The sequence below is a fragment of the Caloenas nicobarica genome, chromosome 2, assembly GCF_036013445.1.
Source record: "Caloenas nicobarica isolate bCalNic1 chromosome 2, bCalNic1.hap1, whole genome shotgun sequence".
In the NCBI taxonomy this organism is placed as follows: domain Eukaryota; kingdom Metazoa; phylum Chordata; class Aves; order Columbiformes; family Columbidae; genus Caloenas; species Caloenas nicobarica.
This window is the reverse complement of record NC_088246.1, coordinates 69,805,372-69,829,431: the sequence shown is the minus strand read 5'-3', so window position 1 is coordinate 69,829,431 and position 24,060 is coordinate 69,805,372. Positions and strand designations below refer to the sequence as shown.

General features: G+C 37.9%; 1 protein-coding gene across 5 annotated transcripts in view; it reads right to left on the bottom strand.

The window, feature by feature from the left end:
• KIF13A (kinesin family member 13A) overlaps positions 1–24,060 on the bottom strand; it is a 115,635-nt gene that overhangs the window by 13,388 nt on the left and 78,187 nt on the right. For 3 of the 5 annotated variants that reach the window (XM_065627382.1, XM_065627383.1, XM_065627386.1), the window contains exons 15-33: positions 23,885–23,971; positions 23,606–23,772; positions 22,403–22,534; positions 17,778–17,988; positions 12,941–13,103; positions 12,132–12,272; positions 10,323–10,472; positions 9,672–9,836; positions 8,858–9,031; positions 8,173–8,324; positions 7,932–8,064; positions 7,678–7,824; positions 6,657–6,695; positions 5,232–5,331; positions 5,014–5,140; positions 3,935–3,990; positions 2,726–2,850; positions 1,561–1,737; positions 209–301 (exon numbers count right to left, since the gene is read on the bottom strand). In XM_065627382.1, coding sequence (XP_065483454.1) covers positions 209–301; positions 1,561–1,737; positions 2,726–2,850; positions 3,935–3,990; positions 5,014–5,140; positions 5,232–5,331; positions 6,657–6,695; positions 7,678–7,824; positions 7,932–8,064; positions 8,173–8,324; positions 8,858–9,031; positions 9,672–9,836; positions 10,323–10,472; positions 12,132–12,272; positions 12,941–13,103; positions 17,778–17,988; positions 22,403–22,534; positions 23,606–23,772; positions 23,885–23,971 — 2,539 coding nt within the window. The remainder of the gene's footprint in view (positions 1–208; positions 302–1,560; positions 1,738–2,725; positions 2,851–3,934; positions 3,991–5,013; positions 5,141–5,231; positions 5,332–6,656; positions 6,696–7,677; positions 7,825–7,931; positions 8,065–8,172; positions 8,325–8,857; positions 9,032–9,671; positions 9,837–10,322; positions 10,473–12,131; positions 12,273–12,940; positions 13,104–17,777; positions 17,989–22,402; positions 22,535–23,605; positions 23,773–23,884; positions 23,972–24,060) is intronic. The other 2 variants (XM_065627387.1, XM_065627385.1) reach the window with 1 other exon arrangement.

Here is a 24,060-nt window from a genome sequence, read left to right as displayed (position 1 = left end):
AAACACAGTAGAAGAGAAAATAAAATCCCCACAGTTTTCAGCTGATTAAATACAAACCTGATCTCACCACTGAACTTCAGGATACACACTTTGGCAGCTGCCTCCTATTAGCGAAGCAGGACATTTACTTCCCCATCAGTACCACCCACTGCAGTAGGTCATTCTGTTCCTTTCAGCGAATTTACCAGAGAAAAATGGTATAATTTACCTTTGGTATATTGGATACTATTTCATAGGTCACTCCACAGGCATAATATATATTTTTCAAGGATATTCTCCTTTTCAGGCTCTGGGTAAAACTCTAGAAACAAAGTAATTTTCAATGATTGTCTTGACAATGATTATTTATGTCATTCTAAGAAATAAAAGGTCACAATTCAAAAATTTATTTTACCACAAAAGCACATTTTTCAGGACCATAATTTAGTAAGCTCCTTTTTTGCATTAATGATCCTTTAAGTACTCTTTACAGCCCTACGCTCAGTACACAATGCTACTAAGCTCAATTAGTAACATTTTCCTCCTTTTTTGCACTGATGCTCTATCCTCATGTAGTAACTTGTAACAGAGAAGCAGCCACTTCTTGTGGTTGCAAGAAATCTCTAATGTATGGATACCAACATTTCTCATTTTGTCAGCCACCTGTTAAACAGGCAAAAACTTCCTTTTGCAACAGCAAGGCACAACTTGGCTTTCTAGCCATAACTGAAATAGTAACCAGAGTTTTCACTTTAGTAATCACAAGCTTAGCACACTTCATTGCCAGGTTAGTTAGCTCTTACACCACTTAACTTTCATCTAATAAGGGATTTGAAAGAAATGAAACTAGCAATGTCAGTATGCAAAATACAAAAAGGCACAGAATTCAGCTGCTTAGCAAGTTGCTTAGTAGTAACAGGAGCTGTTTTGTGTTCCTCCCTTGTTGTACTGCAAAATCTGAAGCAATTCTGAAATACCTTCTTGGTCTCAATTGAAGAAACAGAAAGGAACTTAATTTCAGAGAGCACCTCACTGTTTAACCCCAGCAAAGCAGCAAAGGGAACAGCAACCCCTCTTGTGGTCAAAGTAAACACATCAAGATCATAGTGTAAAAGTAGGTGGAGAACATACGCATTTGGCTAGTGGTGGGAAACAAGCCTAGTTGGTAATTAACAGAAAAAGCAGAAAATGTAAAGAAAAAAAGATACATTGTGTTTACACTGAACACGTGAAGGTCTCAAAGACGCTCTCAGGAATAGAGTGACTACAATAACGAGCTACTGCCAACTTCTCTGAATCAAAGAACATTTCAAGTTGTATAGACAAGAAGGTAAACTCTTTTTGTTGCAAAACTAGCACCTGTTACACTTTGAGCCAAACCAGGTTGAAAAATGGACAGTTCAAAGGTATCTACCCAAAGTGCTGCTTCACTGCAACCTATAATCGTCTTTTTCATGTGTTTCATAAGAATAGGAGTGACTGAATTCACAAAAAATGAAGCAGGCAGCTAAGACGACACACTCATAAAATTAAGGATATCAAGCAAAACTCATAATTAAAAAAACTCTGAAAACTTCTTACCTGCTTGTTATAAATATTGGCTGCAATCCTTTTGCGTAATACCAGCTCCATTGCAGCAGGATGGCTGAGCTGCACACTAGTCTTCACTATTAAGTAAATTCTCTCATTTTGAGGAGTTACCCTATTCAGGTGCACTGAATCATGGACAGAAGAGTCCCAAGCAGCAGTGGCTGAAACCTGTGCAGACAAAATGAGAGGAAGGAAAAGGAAGTCAAAGATTCAATTACTCTAACAACAGGTAAAATTTGCAATGATTTAACAGGAAATAAAACAATAATGAAAGAAAAGCATCATGGAGCAAAATGGGGTCAAAGCTCCTTTTCACAGTAAGGAATTTATCAGAAGCAGCACGGAAGTGGTGTCAAGATATCGGGGAATGTAATCATGAGCACAATTCCTGCACTGTGAAAACACTGCTTTAGATGGAAGTCTTCACACAGATGGAAGCAGAGAGCAAAGCGGAAGCAAGACTGGAGGAAAGAATACAAATCCTATTACAACTGTATTAAAACTTTATAAAATTCAATGGCAAGTCTTCCATATGTTTTGGATTAGGTTATAAAGGCCTATACAGTACAAACATGCTCCCACCCTGCAGCATGTGTTTTTCTTTCCCCCTGTCTCCTCCCCAACTGGGGCATCCTGTTCATTCTGCTAATCATCTCCGAGTTGGCACAGAAGGTGGAAAGAGTAAGTTAAAAAATTCAAAAATGTATTTAGAACCATTAATTTCCAACAATTCCCAAACTTTATATTTAAATAAGTAATTGTGTACTACAAAATAAAAAGCTTTATTTAAACATTAAGCTCTGCCTAGAGTGCACAACAAATGAAGTAGCTTTCTCTGAAGAATCAAGAGCCTGCAAGAAGAATCATGGAGTGAGGAAAGAAGAAAAAGGGATTTTAGTCAGGCAATGGAATTACTCTTTTACCAAGAACAGCTAAGACTTGTCACCTCTGAATTAAGGCTGAAGGGCTAACAAGTCATTATTCTCTTAAATTTTAATCAAATAGGCCAGAAAATAAAGGCAGCACTAGATATAGATGGTACTTCTAAGAGAAAAATGCAATAGTGATTAAATACATACAAGTAGAAAATAAAACATACAAAGAAAGTGTTAACATAAGCTGCAGTTGTCAAGAAGGAGGCTCGCTAACAATTTACCTCATCATCACTGTGTTTTATGATCGGCAGATAAAAGAATGGACTCCCATGCTCCTTTGGTAGTATTGAGTTAACTCCTGATGCATGGGGACCTATAAGTTGTTCATTGGCACTGAGGTCATCAGCTAATGAAACAAATGTGCAAAGAATGAAATAGTTTTATACCAAAGGATATTAATATATAGAAGCAAAGTTGTAATACAAAGTTGTAATAAAGTCCTATCCATATTTCATAATACATTTAATCCTAATTAATCTTATTACTATGCAATATTTTGAAGACAATTTCAGCATACAAAAGAAGGGCAGTAAAACCAGGCTAAGACTCAGCCTGAACACATTCCCATGTAACCTAAACAGACTTCAAAACTATTTCTAGGTATTCACAACATTAAATTATGCAGCCAGAAAAATTCTGATTTATCCACTTGTCAGCCTAGCCAGCTTATCTCTTCGTTAAATCACCTCTGATTTATCAGGAAATCTTTAAACTGAGAAAAACAGTTCTGGCTACATTAGGCTTCTAGCTAAACAAAAAAAAAAAAAAAAAAAAAAAAAAAAAAAGAGTTGTGCAATGATCCATCATTCTGTTTAAATATCCTGTTTTGATCTTCTGTCTGCTAATCTCTGCTGATAATGGAAAAACCGCAACAAACAAATAAAAATATTTCTTGTGAGCATAAAGCAAAGAGTCAATATTGTTTTCTGAAAGCAGCTTCTAAAGCAGGTATAAATGTGTGGCCTGTATAAGCATCCCTAGTAGCTCACTGAAGTGACAAAGCCTGTGGATCCTCTTTTGCTTTATTATAGACTTGTTTGCTAAACAGTCCTTAAATGTGGTGTTAACTCTAGTCCCTTGTTGTTTACAGTGTACCCGTGCCCTAGGAATATCTACCAATAGTTTTCTCACATGTAAAACTGAATACCTTCAAAGAGAGAACATTTAGCTTCTCTAACAAAATGCTCATTATAGTCTTACCACACTCTTCATCAAACCAGCTAAACAGCCTCTACAGATAATTATTCCAACATACAGAGAAAGAAGAAAAATCATTTTACAAGCCATATTGGACAGTGCCATTGCCAGGACTTGTTTTGATGTCTTAAGATACTTCAGATTCATTCTTCCACTTTTTCAACTCATTGATCCAACCTAATTTACCCCCCCAGCTCCCCCTCCCAATTTCTTAATCTGCCAGTACAACATACCATTCAAATCAAGGAAGAGAACAGGTACATGTGTTTCCATTCCTGCAGGTGGAATCCTGAAACAAACCAAACTGCTGTCAACAAAGAAGGCAAATACAGAAACTAATTTGGGCAAACAGATCTCCACGAATATTAATTGTAACCAATGACTAAACCTGTCAAAATTTTGATGGCTAACTTGAATGCTTGTGTTGCACAATGTTTTATTTATCTACACATGCAGCGAAACGTAGTTACCAAAACTTAATTCACCCCACACAGCACATTTCAGTCGCTGTGAGAATAACAGGTTTTAAACATCCTGTTCTGCTTCTTATAAAGTTAACTGGTTGTAGTCATCTCATCCATAAACGTTAGCAACTTTTCAAACAACTGGATGTGTAACCACTGGCAAGGCCTAGTCTTTATATCAACAAATACACTTTTCGCTGCATGATCACGGCACATTTCAGGTGGATAAGGGAAAAAAATGGCAAGGAAAGATTATCACTACATCAGTCACCCAACGAAGAAGAGATATTAAGTATTACCAGAGAGATCAGCCTACACTTCATTAGAGCCATATTTCTTGCCTATACTTTCCCAAATCTAACGTGTCACATTCCTCATTTTTGCATGTCAGTTCCAATGATCTTAGTTAAAACACGAATTTAAATGAAATTAAATGAGAAAAGAGAACACATCCTTTAAAATCAGAATTTCTTGCCTCCCCACCCCTTACCAATGAAATTGTCGCATGTTCTACTATTCACTTTTGAACCACTCTTTTTTTGAAATGAGTCAAACTACAAGATAACTCCCTTAGAATTTTGAAAAAGTGTAAAATACTATGTTAAACTCAAAGGTGATTTTCAAACCTTGAAACCTATCTCAAAGCTACTTTATGTAATTATGTTAAGTAAGCAGACCTTTCTTACATTCAAAACAGCACCTGGCCTTCTAGCTTTCTGCCATCTGAGGGTAACTGGTAGCATTACAGGAAAACGTAGAAGGCTCTAAAACAGCCTCAGACTTTACCTTGCAGCGTGCAATGTTCATGCCGAAAAAGCTAACCACTCCAATGGTTTTTCTGTACATACCAATTCGCGGGCGCACCGGGAATTCCACTGCCCGGTGCTGGAACAAACACAGCGTTCCTCTCCTCTGTCAGCCCCACCCACTGTTCAACCAGCCGGGCTTCTCGTTCTAAATCATCCTCAGACTTTTCTACAGTGAAAGAGATAATTATTATATATGAGATATATTTTTTATGGCATAGGGAATAAAGTACTTATGACAGGGACTTTAAGCTTCAAACCTTGTTTATTGCTGATCTTTTGAATTTGCTCATCCAAGTATTCTCTGCGTTTTATCAATGCATCAGACCACCTTTCTCGTACACAGTTTAAATCTTCTTCCTACCATGGAAAGAGAAAAGAAAGTTATTAGGCTATGTGGTTAAGATTAGAGGACAGTGAATTTTGCGATAATTTCATCGGAATCGATATTAAACAGCTTGCATGATGCAGAAAACTTTATTCCCCCAAATGACATGCACACTGATTAAGTACCTCACCACCCACGAATGGAAGCTCATTTGCTTTCAAGTTTCAAATTTGAATAGGAGGAAAAGAAGATTTGACTGCCTCAGTTGCTGAGCAGAATTATACACCATAGGCTAATTACTCACACAAGTGGCAATCAAACTTTTTAACAGTGTATGGAATAGGAAAAACAGGTATCAGTTGATCATAAGTTCTCCTGCAGATTAGACAGGTCAGTACGCCCTCAAACCTGCGCAAAATTCCATTGCTAGCAGCTGCTATCAGTGCAATTAAAAGATTTCCCATGCAAACAAAACCCGTCATGCAATCATGCTTTGTGGTATCACAGAAAATCTGCTTTGTTCTTCTCTGTGATAAGTCAGGAAGCGCATAAACAGCCCGCAAGAAGTTAGTACCTAACTGGTATCTTTGAGATTGCTGTAAAACCCAATACATTATCTTAAGGGATGTCAGCATTCTCATCTAACTGGTTTTACTTCTGTAAAGCTGCCTGCTAGAAATAAGACTTCCATGCAGAGATCTGTAATGTGTTTCACTTTGAGCCATTTCCTCTTTTGCCCTTTGTCGCCTTTTAAATGGTTCTTCTGTTATGCTTCCTAAACTATGACTGTCCTATATTTACCTATCACACAAAAAAACCAGGCTTAAGGTATTTGTGTAGATTAAAAAAAAAAAAAAAAATTGCTTCACTGAAGCTTCTGTATTCCCTACACTTGCACCCTCAACTCTCTCCCTGACTGGCATTTCAGAAAGCTGCACAACTTAAAAGGTTATTTTTTCTTTAGAAAACAAATGAAAAATCCTATGCTGCGTAATTTGGTTGGGAAAGATGCCTGCATCTGCGAGTGGTTGTTCTTTTCCCTATGATACTCACTGGAAACTGTTTTCATTCTAAATTAAAAGTTTCTAGGCTTTTATTCACATCGCAGTTCATGCAGCCAGTTAGGAGAGCTGATTGCTGAGTACCAGAGAAGAGAGCACACTGCAAGAGTATAAAGTCACGAGATAAACTGAAACAGCAGTGTTTTATAGCCCAGGTAGCCTCTTAAATGCACAGCATATTTATGTATTTCAAAGCCGCTTTTGCTTGCTCCAGTACGCTTGTTCATTTGAAAGTTGCTGGCTATTAGCATTAGCTGTGCCCCATGCCAGAGGATTGACAGCAACAGCAGCAATACCTGGTAACTATCCATATCACCACCATCATCCTCCTCTTTCTGGTAGGAGAAAATAAATTTTGTAAAACACAAAAGAACATGCATTTCTCTCAACAGAAACTCACAGAAATACCCCAAAACATGAATACAAACATTTCCGTCACAAATAAACTTGTAAAATGTTAAAATTACAACATTCAAATAACCAAAATCTTATTAACAGGTAGAAACAGATTTTATTTTTCATTACAGCCTATAGCATCCCAGCCATGACTTGAGTATTAGTGAATATATTTATTAAAAACACAGTGCCAGAAAAAGGACTGAGCAAGCATATCACCAATCTTCACATTTTACAGTTTCATCTGTATTTAAGGCTATAATTACTTGCGGTTCTGAATGTAACCTTTCGAAAAAAGGCACCTCGCTTTTCCCTCGTGTGACCCACTCCACTTGTTCTTTGCCATCACTGTTAAAAGCATGCTTTATTTCCAGTATGAATTTGCCCACTATCAGCTTGAAGCCATTTATACTTAAGACTTTTTTCTGCTAAAAGAAATACACCTTTCACATTCAGTGATGGCTGTTTCTGATTTTGATTGAATAATAGCTCAGTCCTTTTTGGAAAGATAAACAGTACCTTCACTGTAAGACATTTTCTCTATTCGTTTTTTTTTTCTGTTTCTCCCCTCCTCAACTTTTACCATCCTTGTTAGGGAGGGAAACTAATGGAGCTAGGAATCTACTATTAATCACCTCTACACACAAGGTAAAAACACTTTTCATATTGCTGCTGTCTTGTGTATACTCAAATACCACAGTTGGCTCTTTATCTGTTATTCACCGAGTTATAAGCAAAAAAAGAACCAGATTTAGCACCATATGCTCACACTATGTAAATTAGCTTCAAACACATGTAAAACTGCAAAATTACATATAATGTATCAGCATGCTAAGGTCCCTTATGGAACTACGTTGGGCTGGCTCTAGAACAGCAAAAAACAAAAAAATAAATCAATACATGAAGTAGTAACTGTCTTACCTGGTAGCTGTCCAAGCCCCTTTGCAGTTTGGTTGATCTGGCAGTTACACCACCTATAGAGACTGAAAGAATTGCTTCCACCATGAGAGGCAATGTTCCCGAATGCTGCACGGGCTTCACAGTCACCTGAACTCTGCGAGAATGACCCTGAACACGTAATTGAGAGATCGAAAGAAAGAGAAAAACAAAGAAACTAAGTATAAAATTAAGAATCAATTTAAGCACGAAGAAGAAGATAGGGAAAAGATACATACCTGTCTAAGCTGGAAAATTCCCCCTGTGTTTACATCTTTTGCCTGATGAAGTTCGACTGCAGTATATTCTCCCATCTCATTTAATTCTTGTATAGAAATCCACATTTCTATTCTTCGAGTTACTTCATTCCACCTAAAAAGACATCCCCACAAAAACTAATAGTTGCCTCACCAAAGTTTATTTTGTGCACCACAAGTATGAGAAAGCTGATGGAAGCAACTATGTGTAATTTATGTGTACCTGTCTCTCAGTGTCCTAGTTTTAGCATGAAGAGAATCAACTTCCCAAACAGAGCTGCCATTGCCAGTACATCTGTGACCCCACACCTCAATAGCAAGAGCTCCTTCTGATATGAACTCCAAAAACTCCTCTGTGACATTCACCACATAGTCCTGGAAACGAGAAAACACAAATCACATCCAATCAAAGGAAATTAATTGCATCTCCTCAACTAGTTTGTAAAGACACACTGAACAACAAACTACCTGCATGGTAAAGCCATACGGCTTGGATCATAAAGCTCAACTCTTGTCAATATAGTTGTGAAACATATCACCTCAGCCATTGCTGCTTCTGCATACTGCAATTCATGCTTTGAAAATTTCCATAAAAACAAATGGCACAACTCCGATGATCTTTTTCAAGTTACTGAACAAGTATACAATAAGATGCCATCATATAAATTATAGTTTCCCCCATGCATTAAAGATGACATTTGATTTTAAAGGATAACTAATTAAAATATTTTTTTCATTTTGCTGCATTTTGAAGAAGTGATGAGATGAATGAAGTATAGTCAGAAGTCATTAGTTACATGACTTGATTCCCTCCTTCTTTCCCCAGCAAAACAAGGCTCAAATTCTAAATAGCTCCTCTCAAACCTACCATCCTCCCAGTAACACTATTTCATAATAAAAATAGTTACCTTACAGTGAGAGAAGGTCACTGTAAAATGAGCATCCTTGCTCTGAGGTGAAGGCACATCTGGATCTACCACTGGTGCTGCTACTGTTGACTCGCATTGATCCCAAAATGTATATTGACAAAAGACAAAGTTGGAAAGATTCAGTGGCAGTCCAGTTGCTTCTTTTATTTTTACCTGAGGAGACAAAACAGATGTTCTCATAATTATGATTGCTTCTTCTTCAACTGCAGTGTTGAAAAATTAAGTATTTAATCCAAGAGTACCAACAGCCAATAAGAATTTTTAAAGGACACTTCCAATTGTTTTCTAAGAATGTCCCAATTTAGGAAATCTATATTTTGCATATACATAAATGAAGATGCAAGGAAAGCAGCTGCATGCATCTAACTGACCCATTCATGTACATGTTTTCTTTGAGGAAGCTGATAAGCCCAACTGGAGAATGAAGCATTCAATCACAGAAGAGATGAAATCCAGACACCATCCATAAATACTACATTAGATGACCAAACAAACCACAGGAGGTGGTTACACAGAAAAACCATTTCCCCTTCTGTTTCTGCCAAGAAGTGCAGCCCTTGTAATGTCTGTATTTATGACGCAGACCTCCATATAGTAGAAACTAATGAAAATTTCCTTCAGCCACTGGCAACCACAGCCAGTTAGACTGACCTACACAGGACCAGAACAAGCAAAGTCTCTTTTCTTGAGAATCTGAAGCAAGCAATAGCCTGTGTACCTTTGTACTTTATATCAGACTGACTACATAGTTAGAAAGGCCTGAAACTTAACTTCATGATGTGTTCTCACTTACCCTGCAGGAGAGCTTTTTAGCTCTATGGATAATTTCTCCATTGTTATCCATGACTTCCAGACTCCCACTCTCACTGGAGTTCTCAGATGAGTCATCTCCTTCTACTACACGTTCTGGGACAGACCCAGTGACTCGCATCACTTCAACATGCAACCGTCCTGCAACCTGTGGTGAGACACGTGCTAAAAGCCTGAGCACAGGGGACTTAAAGACATTAAGATGGTAAATACCAAACTCTAGGAGGTGCACAGAAACAGAATGGAGCAGCTCTCAATGACCAAATGAAAAGCAACGTCAGAAAGTACAGAAAGGAATAAAAAAAAAATTATTTCTATACAGAACTACTGACCTTTTTAATGCACACACAACAGAAAAGGCATACAGTGTCATGACTATACATCAGAAAATTAATATGTTGGGGTTTGCTCAGTTACTTACATTGATACTAGGAATTTTATTCTACTATTTTAGTAGCTGGGTAATTGTAAACAATTAAACAGAAAACATACATAGCAATGTGCAAAGCATCATTTGCTTGTTAATAATTTGGTGTATGTCAGGTCTCCCAGCAAAAAGCCATGTTACCCCACAGATTCGAGTGCACAGAGTGTGCCTGGTCTCGCTATAGATCAGGGCACTACGTGGCTTTACCTCTCCCTGCTGGCTGATGATAGGCACAGCATACTGCAGCTTCACGTCATAGAAAAGGCACTCCAAAAACACGTTGGCAACGCCAATTAAGTTGTGATTCTCTTGCGCTTCATAAAAAGGATCTCCTCTTTTGCCAATCAGCTTCCTTATCTGTTTTGAAGATCATAAAAGTTATGTCAAAACCTGTCTAAACATGGGAACACAAAAGTGAAAAACCATATCGTATAAGATCACGGCACAAAAATTAAGTCACTACCATTATTTTCCGTTCCTTCCTGTTAACATAGGTATGAAGAGACTAGAAGCATATCACAAATTTGAAATGAAATCTTTGAGATGATATATAATATAATCCTTTCTTTAGTATGGGATACAGTAATATGATGACCTACTTTTTTTAGTGATGTCAAAGAAAGCAGATTTTACCATGAGCAAGCACAGTAGCCATTGATTTCAGTAAGTTACACCTTACTTTTCTGCTCTGTTTATGCTTTTAAAATGAGAGAGCAAATCATCCCCAGGTTGAATAGCTGGTCCGGCTGCTGGGTACCACTACAAGGTCAGAAGAGAAGGTGCGGGATGACTCCCACTTAAGCCTACAAGTGTTCTTATGACTTCCATATAGCTGAGATTGCATCTGCAGCATTTTCTGCACAAGTAGCCTATACACAGCCACGAAGAGTTCATGCAGATTTGTAGCATGATACGCCCCCCTCAGTGGACTTGTTAACTCCTTCCCTTCTCCTCTTTCGTCTTCAACACATGCATTTGACCTACATGTTTCTATGTAGCATATAGAACACATGCATTATGGATGACATAGGCGATGGGAAGGATGGATCCTGGCTCAGGCAGACATAATATATTCAAAGGATGTGCTAGCAGCTCTTACTAAAGTCAGCAGTAAAATCATCGTTGTCTTCAATGGGCACAGATGAAATGCTTGACCTCCCCTGTGTTATGATTTTAGAGATTCCCACTGTCCCGTCCAAGGCATGTAACAAAGGCACAAGAGCTGTTCAAACATATTTGAGAATGATTCTCGATACAAATAGTTTAGGTGCTCCCTATCAGCCACAAGAGAGCGAGATGCACTTCCTATGCACTTCTACCTGTATACCTAGAGACTGTCTTCTGGAACACCAAATCTCACGTCTATCTCTTGCCAGTAAACAAGCAAGCTTTTGACAAGTATCATGCTTATCTGCCAAGGCTAATGTACTACTTAAACTCTCGGGAAACGCCACTTAGTTTTGATGGAGATACTGATGTAGACTGCCTGTCTACAATTGATTTATTCACTGCTTTAATTTTCAGGGACATACAAATGAAATTAGATTATTTCACATTTTAAGATCAAGCCCTACTCCACTAGTATGTTCTGCACCTTGAGTGTATCTAAGCTGCATCCTTGCCAGCTTTGATACTAACGGCCATTTAATCATTTTAGTTCTAACGCAACTAGCTGCTTCTATTCGGAGCTGGTACTTATCTGCATGGCACCTATATTATGCCAGGTAAACATCTGCTCTTAGTGGTATCATGAGTCATTACCTCAGCAAAATTACATCTGACCTCAGCACACTTATATCTGAGAATGCAAGTGAGGATAGGGCACAGGCTTCTTTTATTAAGCATCAACATTTTGAACATTTAGTATTATTCGTATTTGTTTTGTTTTGTTTTAAAAAACAAAATACCATACCCTTTCATATACAAAGTCATTGCACTTGATCTGTACAACATAATAAAAGGGTTAAAAGAAAACAAACTCAATCTCTAATCTCTTTCAGAAAATATAGACAATACCTCAGGAACTTTCTCCTTCCACTCTTGATAGAGGTCTCTCATGTCAATCAATTTGTTCTCCAGCTTCTCAATAGTCCACACTTGAGTACTTTTTCCTTTTCTTCTTACTTGAATAGCAGGCTCACTTACTATTGCACCCCTCTAAGTCAAAGGAAAAAATAATCACTGCAGGAAAGGTGCATGTAAGTAGTTTTAGCTCTTCACTCAAAATGCATTCCTAAAAAGGAATAAAATATAGAACATACAGCTTCCCTCTCCATGCCAACCATACTATCTCTGTCCTCAAACACAGCACATCCTATACATCGCCTGAGGATCCAGACCTTAGTCCTTCTCAGATAACCACCATTCACACAGGAACATTAACACTCTCAATCAAATCACTTAGGACAAGAACATTATCCTTATTGCTATCATCATATTTACAGAAGCACTACAACTAGAAAACCCTTAAGACAAAAAAAGTAGGCATCTGTAACAAAAACCAGATTTTTTTTTTTTTTTAAACATGACTGAAATGCAGGTTTTACAGCAACAGAACACAAATGTCTGTTCACAAACCACATGCACATATTGTGATCATACACTCGAAAGAACAGCAATAGCCATACTTAATGCTATTTTCCCATTTTTACTTATAATTATTCACTTTCAATAGATTAATTCCAGGTAGCAGCCATATTTTGCCTATGCATAATCTAACAAAAGTAACGTTTTATAGCCTCAAGTTAGATGGATGTTATGTAAGTCTACATATATTTCAGACTAGCCATGAAACTACATTTTCCAGCATTCTTTGCTGTCATTACCTTTTTGTTGGCACTGAGGTTTTCAGCAGGGATCTGAAGTGTTACTTGATAGTCTGTTAGTTTGCTCATTTCTTCTGCTAAGAAGTTTGCTTCTCTCACCAGTGTATTTGCCTTTACTATCTGCTCTCGAAGTTTAGCCAGGCTCTGTCGAAACAATTCATCCCTGTGGTGCAGTAGGTAACATGAAAAATACACAGAAAACTATTTCCATTATTGGAAAGCTGCAAATAAAGGTGCTAACAAAGACTTCCCTGAAACATGTTTAAGAAGAAATGCTGTGTAGCATTATGTCAGCAAACACGAAACAGTGTCAGACAATTTTATTGAGGGAAAGCAGTGATCACATATTAAACAAATACATTACTGTTGAGGTAACTATAGCGCAATAATGCCCAAACAAAAGGGCACAGTGTTACGGGAGCTGCTACAATGATGATTCGTTAAAAGCCCTAGGGACATTCCTAATTTTCAAGAAATTAAATAATTGCAGTTGTCTTTAATCTGGAGTCCTGTTCCACAGAAACTACCAGTCCCAGCATGTGAGACTTCATCTTGATAAAACCCACTTTTCCTCAGATTGTGATGTTTGAACCTGCAATCACTGCAGGCCACAGCTTTACATCACAGCTGGGACTCTGCAGTGCTGCAGACCTCCAGACCTCCTTCCATATACTTAACCCATCTCAAGTGTACAAATAAAAAATAAATAGATAATCTTTAAGTCCTACATACCCAAAGTACCTTTTAAGTAAAAGATTAATGAGCACAGGTTAAAGATTGTGCACTCCACACAGTTAACAGTCTCTGGCCAAATTCCAGAAAGGTTGCCTGTCTGAGCAAATCTGTTCTAACGTAACACCTGGCAAACCTGCTATGACACATACTATACCTGCACCTGCGATACTAAGATATGCTCTCACCTGGGATTCTCACCTTTAATGTGCTTTTTAAAAGTATCACGATCATCCTTTGAGCAAATGCGAAGTTCTCCTTTCTGCCTTCTGTCATAATACCAGCAGCGCTTAACCACATCTCACCATCTTCATAAAACTCATCATCAAACTTCAGATATTTCAGTGACCAGCAATCCTCTGCATGATTTTTTAGCTATTCTACACAAAGCTCAACTAAAATACAGTACACATTGTACACATACACTTCCAGTTTCTACAAAATACATTACATCATGTACAAGTGTCTGAGGAACAAGTAAACTCATGGGCCTCACTGTGAATACAAGCAAAGTTTGCAGATTTGCCTTTATTCAGATAATCCTAGATCTTCTGTGTGTCTTTATTGTACAATCCACAAACAACTGTTAATATGCCTTACAGTCCTCAACAGAATTCTTCTTGACTGGCTAGCCTTTTTCAAAATGTCCCAAAGAACAGCCTGGGTAATTAAAATTGCGCTCTGCTGGTTCCCTGATACCAAACCACAGTGGTAAATGACTAGCAGTGTTAGGAGCAGCCCTGAATTGTAGTGCCTTCAACATGTTCAAACATACAGCTCTGTCTCTCTCCCTTATCTGGCGCAAGTTTGCAACAGTGGTGGGTTTTGCTGGATCTTAAATAGCTGCTACTGTCAGCAAATTTTTAGTCCACTTCATATCTGCTTGCAGCAATACATGGAAAATTCCTTTCCCTTTCCCTCTGCCTCTTGCTTCTGTTATCCAGGCTATCGAGACGAAACGAGCAATTCCAGACCAAGGGAGTGACACATTCCACAGACAGCTATAATTTTGGATTCACCCAGAAAATGAAGGTAGAGTCAAGAATTACCCACTAAATAGTCCTTAATACTGCATTACACCTGCAACCACTGTGAGACAACCGCCCAGTCTAAGAAACAGAGGGCAGCTTTGATCTGTAGGAGCCACAGGGTTCAGCTACAGCCAGTCCCTTCCTTCATCTGGGAAACTGGCACCTGGCAAGGTTTTTGGGGAGGCTCCCACACCAATCTTTTCTTTGCAAGACTCTTGAGAAAGGAAGGGTTTAAGACTATGAAGATGACTTATGAGTAACTAATTGATTATTATGGGTAGTTCTTGTTATAATTGTGTTTTTCTCTAGATGGCTGTGCCAACACCCTTCCAGAAACTTAAGCAAAAAGTTTCAGATAGGATTTCTTAATTCCTAACAGACAAAACACAGGACAAGCTCCATCAGGATATTAACCAAAGCAAATATCTGCTGAACATGAAATCCTGAAATAATTGTTTAAACCAAACACTGGGCAAACTTACATCTGACACAATGAGTCATTGTGAATCTCTGGGACTCCGAATGCCAGATACAGAATATGCTGAACTAAACCTCTGTTCCAGTACACCACCACCACTCCCCACCCTGGCAAATTAGATTTCTTTCAAAGTTACAATGGGTTAACTTTATGCCAACAGGTTTTAACGCCACGTCAGGTATCCTCTGTCCTTCCACAGTCAGCATAAAGCCAGAATAAACTCTGTGCAGTGTGTTCTAGCTGCTCTGACAGATACAGCCACGTGCCTACATCTGATACGCATCAAGTTCATTTTGCTGGCTGATCTGGTAGAGCTCAGCTTCATTTGCAATGGCAACGGAAGCAAAAGCTAAAACTGCACTAATCGAATCCCCTGCGAACCAGACTCTTGGCTCTTTCACACTTTCTTCATATCCAGTCTTCCTATTTTTTCCTGTATTTCTTGTCCTCTGGCCAGTTGGCTGGTACACATCCTCTCAGCACCATGTTGCCATGCTTTCACAGCAGAAATCCCTCAAAGATGTTCTTCCGATTACTTATTTAAGACGATTCTTTTTTTTTGCCCTTTTTTTTCAGAAGCCCAAACCAAAGTATACCTAAGAGGATCTTCTAGATGACAGGAAACTGATAATTAGTTCTTCCAGAAAACTGCTTATTCAAAGGTAGTGGCACCAAAACATTGCCAGACTGCTTACTGATCACTACAAAGCGCATCCATTCTCCTCTTTTTCACAATGCAGCAAAGTACAGTCTTCAAGTATAATAGTTCGACAGTTATATATCATAAAGCATTCACCCATGAAATCCAGAGACAAAATGCTTGTTCAAAGCACAGCTCCTCCCTAAGGAACTTCTAACAACTACCGAGAAGGCTGGCACAACAGTTAGCCTTGGTAGTGCTCCAGATTCTCACTTCTTATGTCAGTACATGATTGTGGTGGTTGGTTAATTTTAAGTTGATCAATTACAATCTTTTTCTTCTCAACAGATAAGAAGTTTTTTTGCTACTTCCTTTTCCTTTCCGTTGCATCTTTTTAGAGGTGTGGCTTCCCTTGCCAGTAAGCCCAGTTTTCATCACTGCTGCTGAAGTGGTTTATCAATGATTTCTTGATGGCCTTGCTGTGCTCGAAGCAGTTCTCAACAGCAATGATTCCAGCTGGCGTGTTTCCTATTTTGCACTCTTTCTGCAACCTTAAAGAGCCTACAAACCCCAACCATCTCTGCAGTGCTTTACATTCAGTTCCAACGATTCTGTGTTTAGCTCTTACAGAGGCAAACAATTATTTTAATTAAAGCTGAAACACAGCACTACTTCTCCCTATACTTGCCATGGAAAACATTCTAGTCATCACTGGTGAGTGGATCAACCGTTTGTTATTTGGAATCATATAATGGCCTCAGTTGGAAGGGACGTGGAAGGATCAGGGTCCAACTCCTGTTGTTTGGGTTTTTTTCCCAGGTCAAACTGGGCAGAAATTACAAAACAAAACCTTGCACAAGAACTAGAGACCTCTTCTAACACTCTGAATTTGAAAGCTGCAACACAATCTGTGTTATCTTTGTTTAGACTTCTCTTGTACATGGATTATTTTGTTTAATGGTGGAGAATAAAGCAAAAATAATCAAAACAGGAGAAAGCACTCAAACTCACTACATACAGAAAACAGGCTGAGTGATGAATGAAGCTTCTGTTTTAAAAGAAAATGAATTAAAAAGAAATAAGTAACTTGTGAGTACCTCTAGTCATTCTTCCTGCTGAATTAACCCAATGACAGAATAATCCGTTGTAAGCCAAAACCTTAAATCATCTTGGTTGCTACCCCTAGAACTTCCCTCCATGGAGCCAGCATTCTTCTCTCTCCAGTTATACCAAGCACGAGCTTCTCTCATTGTCAAGATGCAAACACACACCTAGTCTGCTTTTTTAACAATCCCTGCAAATCTCAAGATGAAGTTTCACTACAGCTGCATTCAGCTGCCTTGCTATTCCTTTGCAAAGAGGCCTTTCCACCCCATGGCAAGCCTTTTACTTCCTAAGCAGCTGAAACACACTCTACTTGACTATTCTGCAGTTCTCAAAAACACAGCCATTCTCCCCTAAAGCTGGACTTACTTTTAGAAACATACATACGACATTTAAGGACTCCCATTTTCTGTGTTTTTTATGGTTTTTAGATTGCAAAATACCACGCTCTTATTGTATACTCTCAACACACAATACTATTTAGTGGACTCCTTAGTCTTAGTTGACAATTTGCCTTTGTGCTATCCTTTCCTTTTTTTCCAGAACTAACTTAACAATTGCAAAATCAAACATTTCAGAAGCACTTTTCTATTATAGCTCAAAAAAGAGCTATAATGCTGATCAATAAAAGCTAAATTCTGATTTCATTTGTGTATTAAATCAAAGAAGATCTTGTATACACATTACATTTCAGGACCTAAATGAAATGTTAACACTTTGGTGGAGGCAGATCCTGTACTACGTGTCAACTCCACAAAAAGGTATTATTAGTTTCTGACAGACGGCTCAAGTCCCATCTTTTGCCCTTTAGAGTTTTTATTTATTGTTCTGCTTTAAGTACAGTATTCTCACCTCTCTTCTGTCCAGAGATTGACTTTCTGCTGGGCAGTCTGCGCAGTGTAGGAGAGCCTGTCGCTGCTGTGCTGATGCTGCCTTTCCGGAGAGAGCTGCTGCCGCAGCAGCTCTAACTCACGTTCGTACATCAGCCTCTGCTCCTCAAGAGCACTCCGCTTCTCTTCCAAGTACTGCTTCTCCAAGATCTGGACCACATTTTGTACTGGGTCTAAAATGAAACAAAACCACCAAAACAAAACAAAACAAAAAGCACAGAACATAAGAGTGAGAAAATGCCATTTCAGCATTACAGAACACTCACTATTTATTTGGTAATAGCAACCAACATATCCCAGAGTCTTTGCAAACACACAATGGCCATTACCCCCCAAAACAGAAGCCAAAATAATAAATATTGCATTAAATAAATAAATTCAAACAAGAAAAAAACACCAGCATGCAAAGAGGCTGAAACAATGGTTAAGACCCTTGTCTACTGCACACTTCAGTACTGTGAAATTGTAATATGTTCCACAATCCCAGTAGGAAAAAAAGAATATATGGAAAGGGGAATAAATGAATAAGAAGAAAACAAAGCAAAATACAAGGGAAGATGTTATTAACCAGAGAAGGAAACGACTTAAGGAAGTAAAAAATAATTTGCTTTCTCCATTTTGGCAGAGAATGAAATATGTTGCAGAGCTGCAGATGAAAACTGAGACAAACAAATGGTCTGACTAGTCACATATCACATTGCATAAACGCGCTGTACAGCACTGAAGCAGATGAAGTACGTTCTGGAGGGGACTTCTGCATTTAGCCTTACAAACCACTTTTCATCTCAGCATCAACCCAGAACGAATATCCATTTGGATACTCTATCCTGAAACAACTGCTTGTGTCAATCAGCTACGGTTAAATCTAAATTGCATTCAAAATAAAGAAACATCTATTCCTTGGTTTTAGGTCCAATGCCAGACTGTGCCTCTGAAGGAGCAACTGAATGGAATAAGCTCCTTCTATATACTACCAGTATATATCTGCTTCATGCATGTACAGCTGGAAGCTTACACACAGCAAAAAGAGTGGTTTGAAAGAAGACCAATCTAGATGAATATCTAAGTGACAGCACATCATCCAAGAGACTGCTGGTTCTGCACATCAGAAGAAGGGGGAAGAGGAAGTTCTACAGATGGAGTGATGGAATAGGAGGGAAAGTAACATTGCAGCTCTAGAACATGCCAGGATTTTCAAATGCAGAAAACTTCGGCTTTAAAGTAATTGTTTGTGATATCTCTTCCATTTTGCAAATATAAAAAAAAAGACCTGCTGTGACTTTTAAGGATGCCAGTCTGTCACAAAGGAGGGAGACAAATAAATCCAGATTTAATTACACTGTCCCACTTTGGAACTAGTCAGTGTGATCTAGTTACGAACCATCTTGCCTTTACTACCAAAAGCCAGTCCTGTAAGATTTTGCACAAGTGTTCCTGATATTACAATGCTGCGTGAAAAAAAAAATTGGGTTACTATAGCATGCAATGGAGGATTCACATGAAAGGGTCTGTAGGGTTTTTATCAGCAGTAGTGTTACACTGGTCCCCATAACATGCACATACACTCTCTCAAAACAAAACATGCCTTATATCATCACAAACAAATGTAAATGTAAACAAATGTAAATTACTGTATTCTGCAATGTATAACAACTTACTTCGTACTAGAACTATAGAGACCAATTTTGCTAAAGAGAAATCAACTCACTATCTGTGATTTTGACATACATGCAAATTTAGGCAAGCCATTCATAACACAAATCCTTCCTATTATAAACACCAGAGGAGCAAACAGGATCTCCAGGGTTCTGTTGTTACACTGGGTTTCTATTTGCCTCTCAGCATCCTTTTTGGAAATATTAAGATTGATGTAAAGCACATTTTTATTTTTAGCAGAAAGCAAACACTACTGCAAGTTGCTACTGTGGCTGTACCCTTATCAACGGAAGAAATCACTGGCTTCACACAAAGACATAATAAAATATCATCACGATGGTAATTATAAAGCACAAAGCTAAAAACGATTTGGTATAAATAGCAACCAAATAGCAAAATAGTGATGCCTAAGTGTTTAAAACAACCAGAAATATTACTTTTTAGTACATGGCATCCTAGAAAGACAATCAGCTATTTTCAGCTTTTAAATAGACAGTGCAACAAACGACTGAAACATATTCTAATATGCTATATTAAAGCCCAAGTTATTCATGTTGATCTGCATCACCCTCCTCTTCCTAGCTTCTCCAGATAATACCAAAATTACCTTCACATGCATAGGTTTTACTGCATAATCCCTAAAATAGTTTTAGTTATGCATGAGAATGGTTGAGAAATAAGGTATTACGCAGAACACAGAGAAGAGGCATGGAAGAAATTAAACCCTCTATTGTATTTGCAAACACAGGAAACGAATCTAAGGCTGACTCATTAAGATGAGGCTTTTCTCAACTGCTCAAAGACCAGCTCTGCGTTCGAGGAGCATATTTCCTAAATAAAAATGACCTTTTCAACCACTTAGATTTACAGGATTCACAATCACAACATGATCAAATTAGACCATGGAAAATATTTAGAACTAGATGCAAGAACCTAGTCTAAAAATTCCCAGCTTCAATGAAATCCACTAATGTTTGGGGAAAGAACAGGTGGGTTATGGTTTTATTTAATTGCAAAAGGTAAATTTATACTTTTAGAAAAGTTCTCAGTTTAACTTTTGAAGGAGTTTACACAGAAAACCCCAAGCGTTTCACAGTGGAACAGCAAAATGTGGTGTGAATTATAAACCGTCTAGTAAGAAGATGAAAAAATAAACAACTTTTTCACAATTCAAAAGAACTACTGTAGTGCTTAAGTTAGATTTAAACACCATGTTCCACAGTTTTGGATTTCTCATGCAAAGTCAAAAAAATCAGGCAAGACTAGCCAGTGCCTGCCAAATGCACAGAGTGTTAAAAGTTGCAAGTCCAAATCCTTTACAAATCATAGAATCATAGAACAGTTTGGGTTGGAAGGGACCTTCAAAGGTCATCTAGTCCAACCCCCCTGTAATGAGCAGGGACATCTTCAACCAGATCACGTTACGTGACAAGAGTTCAATGGCCCTGGAAAGACCATTCATATGCAGTTAAGCCTCTGTAAAATGTTAGAATATTAACATTGAACCAGAAGAATGTACTTTCTCCATAGGATGAACAGCATTTATTACGTTGCTGCAATGTGACTTCACATCAGTAACAACAATGCTGAATAAATAAATTCCTTAAAGATTTCATGGAAGTGCATTTTTCTAAGCAAGCTACAAGGTGGTTATGGGACAGGCTGCTTTGTTCGGTTCCATCAAAATCCCCATCCCAAGCTGTAACAGTTTTGTTCGCCCAAATGAGAAGCTTCATAACCTAATCACATTATTTACTTAACCACTGCACCACGTACAAGAATAAAGTAAACTTCTTCACTGCGTTCTGTGTTTGACCAGAATCACAAATTAGCAGTACAAAGCTGATCTGACAGAATCCCACAAAGAAAGTGAACATGTTGAAGGGAGGAAAGAATCTGGATGTTTTCTTTACAGCTGTTTCCAATGTTACACATTTGCCTCAGAACTTCTTTGGAGCCGGATGCAATATGCGACACTGCTGTACTGGTTACATGCCATAAAAACAAACGTGTCTGCACCCTGGAGAAGCCAGGCTATTTATTTAAAGAGGGTTACTGTTCTCAGATAGATCAAGGAGAAGGGAAAAAAAAAAATAACCACCACCCACAAACAAGCAAAAAAACACTCTTGCTTTGGGCTATATAAATATATATCTATAAAATAATTATCTAATCAAATTTTTAAAATATCTCTTTATTCCCCCAATAACAGAATTAACAGTCTTCAGTTATTTAGTTATTTGTTCTTCCTTACCTGTATTTATTTTTCATTTTAAGGAAGAACGAATAAATGGTACTTTAACAAAGCTGCTTTACTTCTTACCCAACAAACTGGAAACTCGTCAGAAAATATGTATTTTAGCTATACCATTGAGAACAGAACCTAGAAGTGCTATCTAGCTTCAAATCAAAAGACCAGTCTATGATCTGCACAGTCACTTGTTTTGTCAGGGTTTTATTACATTATCACTTACTGTTCCAACTTAGTTAAGCAACACCTATGTGGGAGGGAGCAGAAGAGACAAGATGCAGAATAATTGGGTTATGATGTCTCTGAAAAGGTGCAACATGTAGGACTGCTAACATTTTCTGAGCATTAGGGAGGAGAAAGCTCTAATGAAACAAAAGGTCCGTGCTGTTCTCGAACAAAGACAAAAAAAACCGACCAAGACAAAAATTGGCCTGAAGCTCAATCAAAAAAGCCTATTGAGCCAAAATGTAAAGACACTTGAAATACTGTGAAGAATCATTTCAGTGAGATGATAACACATGAAAACCAAAAAAATGTGACCCCTTGTTCAAAGAACACTGACTCATTGTAGACTGCTACAGTTCAGTCAAATCCCCGGTTAGTGACAAGCAGATCAAGCATTAATTAATGCTTTCAGATTTCTCCAGCAGTCTCATGCAGGAGCCAATAGAATTCAAAACCTTCGTCCCAGTTTTGGCACAGATACGGGATGGTTTGAGGCCTTAAAACAGGCAACAGACTCTTCACAAGCGATGACAACGCTGAAGACCACCAGGATGGCAGATTCATCTGAAATTCGTCTCCTGGTATGACTGAACCATAATGAGAATATTTCTGTTATCAAACAGTAATTTCACATCAATTTAAGTGACCTGATCCTGTAACTCACTCACACAAGCAATCCCTTTAAAATCAAACAGTAAAAAGCCTACAAACTATTGCTAAAGCATCAACCATACAAAACCATCCTGCTGTATTCAACACCAAAACAGAGAAAGTTGATGAATAAGAGGAGAACAAGAAAAAAAGTAAATACTGTATTTAAAAAAGCAAACCACAGCAAACAATGGAAATACTGTAAAGATAGGAAGAAAGGAAAGCAGAAGCAATGAAACATCATCTACTGTGTCTTCCTGGTCAGCGACCAAGAAGACACAAATACCAAAAGGTATTTGCCTCTCAAATTTTGTCTTTTAAAAAACCTGTACAAAGCATTCAGTAGTTTGCCAAGTTTTTCAGCATTTCTTTGTACCATATGCTATCATGAGCTATGACTTTCATGCTGGAAATCATAAAAACACCACATTGTTTTATATATACACACCATACCATTATTTTATATATATTTTATTATAACATCCAAAAAAAGCACCATATCAGGTTTTAACAAAGATTAAATAAAATACTGAGAGTGATCAAGCATTAAAAACCACTCTAGCTGACATTTGACTATTGGTTTGTTATCATTTCAGTGTTTTTCTACTAATGTTAAAATAGCATCAGTAATATTTGACACAAAAGGACAACGAAACTGAGCCATATCTGGAGCACCCTTTTGCCTGCAGTAACCTAAAAAAGTAAGAGGTTTGTAGGACTTGGATGATGATTTCACAGGCATATGATTACAACTCAGCTGCATTATAAAGGACCGGAGATGTACTGATAAAATTCTGTGTCAGGGCACAACCCAACTACTAACTTGTGTCTGTATTGATATCTCGGTGTGTATATATGCCTAACACTGTTTCTGTAAAATATCTTTTTCTGAAAATGTTCCAAAGGCCCCTGGAGTAAGTACAACACTTGTTTTACCCAGAAATTACGTTCCTTGCTAAATTTGTTAGACAATCCGAAAGAACATTTTTATCTGAAAGTTGCCTTACCATTACTATTCAGTGTCTTCATAATAACTTCCATTTGTGCAAACTCATAGTTGTAATCTGGTTCTGAAGAAGCTTCACTGGCTGCATCCAGATCATGCTCTCCTAATGAAGTTTCCTTCTCAAGGTCTTTCAGCCAATCTCGTCGTTTCCTCTTTGGTAAGTTGATTCTGTGTAAAAATTAAAATTCAGTTTCTAAAAAGTTTATGCAGAACAATGGAATTAAAAAAAAAAAAAAAAAGCTGAATGTAAAGAGGCTGGAATGTAAATATCAACTATTACCTAAAAAAGTGGTTGTTTCCCCATAATATTCTATCTCCATGCCATAATTGAGTGACAGAACATACCAGTGCACCATTTACACAGGATCTGAAAGAAGAAAATACAACTTCAGCAAAATCCTAAAAACAAAAGATTGAAAAGTAACTACAAAATCTACTGCTTCTCCAGTCTACAGG